At 41.0% G+C, this 8,710-nt stretch overlaps 1 protein-coding gene across 4 annotated transcripts in view; it reads right to left on the bottom strand.

Annotated features, from left to right (window-relative positions):
• Nucleotides 1-8,013, bottom strand: part of LOC119483044 (CCR4-NOT transcription complex subunit 2-like) — a 15,800-nt gene extending 7,787 nt beyond the window's left edge. The window contains exons 1-13 of one of the 4 annotated variants that reach the window (XM_037761055.1): nt 7,849-8,013; nt 5,895-6,026; nt 5,547-5,619; nt 5,205-5,352; nt 4,351-4,569; nt 3,242-3,321; nt 2,961-3,086; nt 2,382-2,512; nt 2,062-2,248; nt 1,814-1,970; nt 608-669; nt 317-366; nt 89-189 (exon numbers count right to left, since the gene is read on the bottom strand). In XM_037761055.1, the coding sequence (XP_037616983.1) occupies nt 89-189; nt 317-366; nt 608-669; nt 1,814-1,970; nt 2,062-2,248; nt 2,382-2,512; nt 2,961-3,086; nt 3,242-3,321; nt 4,351-4,569; nt 5,205-5,352; nt 5,547-5,619; nt 5,895-6,014 (1,454 nt within the window). In that variant the 5' untranslated portion in view covers nt 6,015-6,026; nt 7,849-8,013. Of the gene's footprint in view, nt 1-88; nt 190-316; nt 367-607; nt 670-1,813; nt 1,971-2,061; nt 2,249-2,381; nt 2,513-2,960; nt 3,087-3,241; nt 3,322-4,350; nt 4,570-5,204; nt 5,353-5,546; nt 5,620-5,894; nt 6,027-6,849; nt 7,291-7,360; nt 7,780-7,848 lie in introns of those variants that run through there. The other 3 variants (XM_037761059.1, XM_037761056.1, XM_037761057.1) reach the window with 3 other exon arrangements.
• Between the last annotated feature and the right edge of the window lie 697 nt (nt 8,014-8,710).

The following is an 8,710-nucleotide window of genomic DNA, read 5'->3' as shown; positions in this document are numbered from 1 at the left end:
AAAAAGGTGTTAAGTGAAGCTGTAAGAAATAGTCTTTAGTTTTACCCATTGTAATGTAATTCTTTTGCGTTGTGTGTGTTGTTCTTACAGTTCTACTGCAGCCAGGAGTTGTAGTAGGTCTCCTCCGTTCATATAGTAGAGATAAAACAGCAGGTCTTCACCATACCGAGACAACTTGATAGCTGCTAACTGGAGACACGAAACATCTTCAGTTAAACACTGACACTTCATTAAATCAGTTCTTTAAAATCATTGATGGAAGAAACTAAGACGCCCATACATGAAAGCACATACATAAAAACACTGAATTACATACCTTGTCCCTTATGTGGATGTTGGTTAAATACTCTGAGGGGACGTGGAAGTCTGCAGGAAGAGGAGGATAAAACAGCTGAAAACATTGGAAAACCTGCATGCACTCTTTTTTAATCAAGGAAACGATGAAAAGTTAAATCCGATCCTTTGAACGCCTGAAGCCAAAACACATCCAGCAACATGACAACACCACTGGAGTTTGTGTCCCTCAGATTAATGTAAATCCAATATTTCCTCCATAAATATCCAGAACAAACTTAAAATAAATCACACATTTGGCTTCTAAACTCACCTATGTCCTGCGGTCGACACGGAGCCGACGCCCAGGGAGACGCAAATTTAGGATAGAGATTCCTGAGAGAGAAAAGAGTGAGACAATTAGAGTCTGTCGTAGATTACAGTCGTACATTTGCAAGAAAAAAACTTGGATATTCTTTGAGATTAAAGTCAGGGTTGACGATGTTCTCCAGTCTACACTAGTTGTTATATTGGTTGAAATGGTCTTTACACCCGACAGCGATCCATTACTGATGAGCTCTGAAAAAGGACCGGAAAAGAGCCGTCATCTGTAGCTGCTGTAATCCTGTAAAAACGTCTACCAATCACCAACATCATAGCGTTGGTTTTAGCCCAGATCACCAGATTATCATCAGCATCAGACTTTGAAGAGACATTGCTGTGAATTGGGCCGATTCAGAAGAAAACAACATACTGATTTGAGTTTTTTTCTCACAAATTTACCACTTTAATCTCAGAGAATATCCAAGTTTTTTCTTGGATATTTACCATTCTAATTTTGGAATTTTTTTCTCTGAATATTATCCCCTGCTCCGGCTAAATATTTTTTATTTTTACCCACAATGGTGGTAATGGCCGTCGTACACGTTCACGTATTAATAAGTAACTTTTTGTTATAATATATATGTACTTTTACAGCTTTAACGGAGCACGATTTTTGTTCAATACTGTTGAATTAAGATAAACTCATTGTCCTACTTTTATAATGTTTTATATATCAGGGTATGTTTTTGTTAGTTTATGAGCTGAAACAATTAATCAAACATCACAAAAATAACCAGCAGATTTTTTGATACTGGATGAATTGTTGTTCCATCCTCTACAAGTTAACAATTTGCAGCTTTTTTTGGTCAAATATCATTGAACATTTCTGGGGTTTTGGGTTTCCGGTCAAACAAAACAAGCACTTTTACGATTTGGAAATTGTGCTGAGCATTTTTACGATTTGTTGACACTTTATAGACAGAACCACTAATTGATAAATTGAAAAAATAATTGGTAGATTAATCAATAATGAAAATAATTTGCAGCGTACTTGTAATGGGTAATAAATAAGTTTGAAATACACATACACGGGTGAAATACACATGATTAAGGAAATAAATTAATAACTAACTATAATTATAATTCTGGATATGAAAATAGAAATGACCACCCAGCCCTATTATTATCCTAGACTGTTTGTGTGTGTTGGTCGTACTCAGGTGAGTTGAGGTTGAGGCCGAGTGTGGTGAGGTCAGAGCCCAGCGCCAGGTGGACCATGCCGGGGTCCGTCTCTGCCGCCCGGATGAACGTTAGCAACCCGATCATCCCAAACTGGTCCGTTACCATGCCGATCGGGATGTTGGTCACACGCCCTGGGACACAGAGACAACACGATGAGGACGGTTCAGACTAGAATCTCTCATTTCTATGTGGATGCATCGTGATCTACTGCGTCTGTCTCACCGTCGGGAAGCACCTGAATCCCTTTCTTCTGCTGGTTGTTGTTGCTAGGCGCAGAGCTCTTGTCGCCGGGGAACTTTGGACCATCTGAGTTAGAGGTGGGCTTTCCCGATGAGTTCAGATTCTGATTGGACAAAAACGGAGGGAAAAAACAGTCCGAAAAAATGGGACGAGTCAGGACGTGAGAGCGCTGCATAAGTAAGGAGAGGACACCGTGATGAAAACAGCAAGTCAGCGTTCAATTCACAGAAAAATACAGAACAACCAAAACAAGAAAACAATGAAAAATAAACAAAGAAGGAGAAGAAGAAAAGGTGTCTAACCGTTTTGCTGTCTTCGTTGGTGCTGGTGGGGTCTTTTGTTTGGTAGTTTGGCCCAGGGAGAGCTGGGAAATCTTCGTTATGGATGGAGAAGTCCTGCGACTGCTCACTGGACGGCTTGGTTACCATGCCAACTGGAGAAATGGAGGGTAGAGTCGTTAGCGATGTACTGATTAATAATGTGATATTAAAGCACATTCAGATAGGTGAAAAAAAAGAGATACATTTAAGACTTATGGAAGCAAGTAATAAATATTTTTTATTATTGATTGTGGCAGGTACAAATTCAGGTTGGCTTTCAACTCTGAAATCCATCAGCCACAAAACTCATTTTAAAAACTGATGCCATAATAAATCTTAAATACATTTTGAACATCTACATTTCGCTGGTAACTGTACAAACTCCACCTGCTTAGGACGATCTCACCATTTGTACTTTGAGGTGAGATAATTTAAAAAATGTACATTTTACAAAAAAAGTAGTAGAGTACCTAGATAGCTTGGACAGAAAATAAATATATATTTTTAATGACATGTTTTGGTCTTTGATAGAAGTTTAATAAAGGCACTGGTGTGTCTCACCGTAAGGAGCCCGACCGGCCAGCGGGTTGAGCAGTGGGGTTGGATTTGAGCCTCCATCCCTCCGACTCCTGTCTGCTAACGCTGGGAAGTCTGACAGGTCCAACCCCGTCACATTCTCACTGCCGTCTGGAACAACACACACAGAGAAATAAATTAAATAAACTGAGCTTCTATCAAAGTTTAAAAACAATCCACTACTGCAACTACAGAGGAGAAGTAACTGAAGTTGAAACATCAACTGCTGACTGATATCTGAATGATGACATTTTGTGTTTTTGTACCTGTGCCATTGAAGATGTTGTTGGATAGGGAGTTGTTCATGTTGTAGCCTGGATTCCTGTTCACACCAAACCCCGACATACTGACACACAAACAGAGACACACACACATTAATATGATTATTCTCACAACTCTGATCCTGAAAAACATAACTGAAAACACACGGCTGCACAGAGACGCAAAAAAATAATACATTTTTATCAATTTATTTCTGATAGAGGATGTTTTTGCGCAGGATAGATAATGTTTATAGCGTTTAATCAATATTTATTTGAATCATTTTTAAATAGGAGCGAAATAATTAAAATGAAAAAATATATATATATATATATATATATATATAAATAATATATACATAATATTTAAAAAATATAAAAACAATATTCAAGACCTTTCTATACTCTTCTTAATACCTTCTTATTTATTTCCTTTTTAGAGGGAACTTAATTCAATGCTTTTTAAAGCCGTGTTTTTAAGCAAAATTGATAAAATTCAGTGGTGTCAGCTTCTCAAATGTGAATATTTGTTGGTTTCTTTACACTTCTATGACAGTAAACAGGTTATCTTTAGGTTTTGGACTGTTGGTCGGACAAAATAAGCAATTTGGAGACGTCACCTTGGAAATCATGTAGGGCTGCAACTAACTTATAACTAAATTATTTCCTTTGGCGATTAATCTGTTGATTATTTTCTCGATTAATTGATTGGCACAAGATGATTGTTTTGTCCACATCTCAAAGATATTCAGTTTACTGTCATAAAGAAACCAGAAAATATTCACATTTAGGAAGCTGCAATCAGAGAATTTTGACATTTTTTTTCTTTCAAATTACTCAAACCGATTAATCAATTATCAAAACAGTTGGCGATTAATTTAATAGTTGACAACTAATCGATTCATCTTTGCAGCTCTAAAATTGTGATGCACATTTTTCACAATTTATAGACAAAAGAAAATAGAAAATAATCGGCAGACTAATCAGTAATATAAATAATTGTTCGTTGCAGCCCTACAGTGAGTATAAAAGCTTATAAAACTAAATGACTATGAAAGGTAAAGAGTGGACCACAGAATGGTGTAAAACTGACCAGACTTCATGTATAAAGTTACCTGTTGATGGTGAAAGGCTGCCGTGCTTGCTGCTGTTTGGGCATGCCGATGATGCTGGGTGACGACCGGCTGGGACTCCCCATGCTGCTGCTCCTCCCTCCTCCGACGCCACCTCCCCTCTCCACCCCAACGCCTCCCATCCCACCCGACTGCCCCGTCGGACCCCCCACCTGCTGGTTGTGGTTCAGCACGCTGCGGGTGCTCATCGGCAGGATACCCCTGCAGAGAGGAGGAGACACACACAACAAGGTGAGATTAAAGATGGAGGAGGCGGTTCAGTTTGTAGAAATAGGAAGAAGAACAGCTGGGTTTGAAAGGGGGATATTGAGGTTAGATGCTACGTGTCTGACTGAACGTTCAGACTGAAAAAACACAGGCGGCTGCGTTAGTGGGGATGAAATATGATCCACAAGTTAACGTTAGTTGTTCGCTGCGTGCAGGATTGGCTGCTAACAGCAAACGTTAACTAGCTCTTGTCCTGTCGAATTCAACGTGAATTTATTGTTCACAATGGAGCATTATCAGGGAAAAAATAGGGAGCGTCCCCTGGACGTGTTGATAGTGAGTTTACTGCGTCCCACCAAACTTTGTTCAGACTGTAAATAATCTGTGAATTATTTTGGGTTGCATTTGTTCCTCCACGTGTGAACTCTCAGAATCAGACAGAATTAAAGATGGCGAGATGCAGATCAGATTCATTTATGGATTAATTTTCTTTACATTGTTGTTTTGTCTGTCTAAAATGTCCGCACATTTTAGAGCATTTGGATTAAATCCAGACGTCTAAAGTAAATAAATGCTGATGTTTTAAGTGCCCACAGATACACCTCAGCGTTCACATGTGTGTGTTGTACCTGCTCGGTGAGGGAGGCGTGTGCATCGTGCCAGTGTTGGGTGCACTGGCATGACTCGGGAGCTGACTGGCAGACTGGTTCAACCCACTTCGACTTAACTGAGGAGCTGCGCTGCTGTTCATACCACGCATGGGAAACCCCAAAGCACCTAAAACCAGAGAGAGAAACACATGTCAGCTACAGACGCCACGTATGTATGATACATCTGTCTGGTGTTGTGGTGGAGATATCAATGGGAGAAATCCAAATCTGCTCAATTTAACCTCTCACTTCGACCATAGATTGAGTTTTACAATGCTTATCAATGGAAACAGTAATAACAGGTGAGTGTGTTCATCTTACTCTGTGGGCCATATAAACTGGCTCCTAGCTGTGACAGTTGACCCGTTGAGGAAGCAGAGGAAGACGCCAGCATCTGAGAGGAAACACAAACACGTCCTTTAATTCTCCCGACAACATCATCTTTTGTTAAACCATAAATAAAATAAATAAAAGTATGACGATCTGGAGAAGCTCCTTGCTGGCAGATGAAGAGTTGGCTGGCATCACACTATGAGGGTATCTTTTTAAAATTTTGTCAATACAATTCTAGAGATGCACCAAATCCAAGCACTTAGTGTGAAACTAAAATTAAAATCAAACAGTTGCAGTCCTAAAAAACCCTAAGGAAGAGTTTAACAGACAACTTACATCTTTGTCAGGGCGGTGAGGAGGGAACATGGACTGTTGGGTGTAGTAGAGGCTGGAGTCGTCCGCGTAGTCGCTCTCTACCCCTCCCTCCATAAACTTCTTCCGGTTAGCACCAAACATACCTCGTGTCACCTGAGAAACCAGACAGGAAACGGTCAGATTGGCTAACAGACCAACACTGCAACTCCTTCCTGTCACACCTGCAGTATTTAGCTAAAGCTGTGATTCATGACACCGTCTCAAAATCCATATAAGATGCTGTATTTAAACTTCAGCTGTTATCAGCCGCAAATGCTAAACTCTGCATGCATGTAACCCAACAAAGTTTTTTAACATCTACTTACATTGTGTACTTATTTTATACTTTCCTGCTCAGACAATCCGCCTTTCTTTGATGCACAAAGTGTATTATTAATTATGGAACTGTGCACATCAACGTTGTGGTTACTTAAACCCCTTTGCACCTTACATTAAATAAAACTTTACAATTATGTCTGCTAATATACTTAATAGGTTTGGAATAATTGTACGTTTTAAGCGGATCTACAGCTGCAGACGCAGGTCTTGTCTGAACAGCACTGACTGCAGATTAACCTGCAACATCTGATTTGTATGAACAAATAGACATCACCCAGATTATCTGGTTAAATGTGCATCTTTTCTGGCTTTCTTAGTCTTTGTTGGTTAGACAAAACAACTACTACGAGTGTCCAACTTTGTCTCTGGGAACCTGTAATGAACTTCACTATTTTCTGTAGATTTAAAAAAAAAAAGAGAAGTCTAAAAAGTTAAATAACCACCAGAAAATGTTGTTGGTGTTGACGACCTGTTTTTTTCACATATTCCTACATTATCTTTATGTACAGATTGTTCATTTCAACCCTATAATGTGTGAAAGATAGTCATGCACATTGTAAACCACTGCACAATAATGTCACAATATATAGGAGCTTACCTGGTTTAAATCTTGTGTAAAACCTGATGGAAACCTGGCTACTGTACATGCATAAACATATGGATCCACAGCCGTGTTTGAACAGTGATCTCTCAGGATTATTTTTATTTACTACAGCAGGTTAGCTCTACAATCCCTGAGAGCAATTGGCCCACTACGTAGCATCGATTACGGCTAAATGAGCTCTTGCGCGCTTGTAATATTATATAAAGTGTTTATTGTTGCTTGGACACAACGTGTTTCAGGTTAGAAAACAGCCCCAACTTTAGGTAGTTTACAAGCATCACTGTTCTTGTTTCAAAGCGACGTTAAACGGTGCAGCAGTGTCGCAAAGACACTAGCTACTGTTAGCTATGGAGGCTAATGCTAGCTCCGATAATCTCTCCAACGAACTCCACCATTAAATGATAGCAACCCGCTGGTTCTCTCCCCAGCACCAATGAAGCGGGTTATCTTTAATACAGTTGAGCTTGTAAAACCCAAATAAATAATAGCTATTAACTGGTATTACCTTGTTAGCTGTAAAATGTGTCAGGAGCTACGTGCTAGCTGAGTAGTGCACGTAGGCTAACAGCTAACTCTATAGGTATACATGGGGACGCTAGCATGAGAGCTAACGCTTGCTACCAACTAGCTATTCGGCTAACAGCACCGTAACGACCAGACTACGGGGGGAGTTGTGAGCAGGTGTAACACCATCTGGTAAACCGGGGACGTCTGTCTGAATATGGTCATGCAGACAGGCCACCGGCAGAGAGGAGACCGGTGTGCAGGTGTATTTTGTTGGGGTTTGGGCCTGCTGTGCCTCCGTCGGTTAGTTCCCCAAAACAACAACAAAAAGAAAGGACCGCGGACTGCCGGGTTTAAAGTCCTATTCTCCTCTCTCCTCCACGGTCTGGTTCCGTGGTAACTCCCACACGAGTCCCGTGTTTCTCTAAAGGAGGTTTCGTTGAGTGTTTGCCGAGAAAATAAATTAAAGGAATAAAAGAAGGAGCTTACCGCATCAATCTTTCTTCCCCGCTACAATCCAAGATGGCCGTCATCTCCTCGCCAATCAGTGAGGATGCTGGGATGCCTCTCGCCTCTGACCTCTGAGCCTCCGTCACTCTACTCTACTCTACTCTACTCTACTCTACTCTACCGTCTGACCTCTGAGCCTCCATCAATCTACTCTACTCTACTCTACTCTACGCTACCTTACTCTACTCTACTGTCTGACCGCTGGGCCTCCGTCACTCTACTCTAATCTACTCTACTGTCTGACCGCTGGGCCTCCGTCACTCTACTCTACTCTACTCTACTGTCTGACCGCTGGGCCTCCGTCACTCTACTCTACTCTACTCTACTCTACTCTACTCTACTCTACTCTACTTTACTCTACTCTACCGTCTGACCTCTGAGCCTCCATCAATCTACTCTACTCTACTCTACTCTACTCTACGCTACCTTACTCTACTCTACTGTCTGACCGCTGGGCCTCCATCACTCTACTCTACTCTACTCTACTCTACCTAACTCTACTGTACTGTTTGACCTCTGAGCCTCCATCACTCTACTCTACTCTACTCTACCGTCTGACCTCTGAGCCTCCATCAATCTACTCTACTCTACTCTACTCTACTCTACTCTACGCTACCTTACTCTACTCTACTGTCTGACCGCTGGGCCTCCATCACTCTACTCTACTCTACTCTACTCTACTCTACTCTACTCTACTCTACCTAACTCTACTGTACTGTCTGACCTCTGAGCCTCCATCACTCTACACTACTCTACTCTACTCGACTCTACTGTCTGACCTCTGAGCCCCCATCCCTCTACTCTGCTCTACTCTACTCTACTCTACTGTCTGACCTCTGAG

This window comes from Sebastes umbrosus, chromosome 23, assembly GCF_015220745.1.
Source record: "Sebastes umbrosus isolate fSebUmb1 chromosome 23, fSebUmb1.pri, whole genome shotgun sequence".
NCBI lineage: Eukaryota > Metazoa > Chordata > Actinopteri > Perciformes > Sebastidae > Sebastes > Sebastes umbrosus.
Note: the sequence above shows the minus strand (reverse complement) of the source record. Positions and strands in the feature narration are given on the sequence as shown.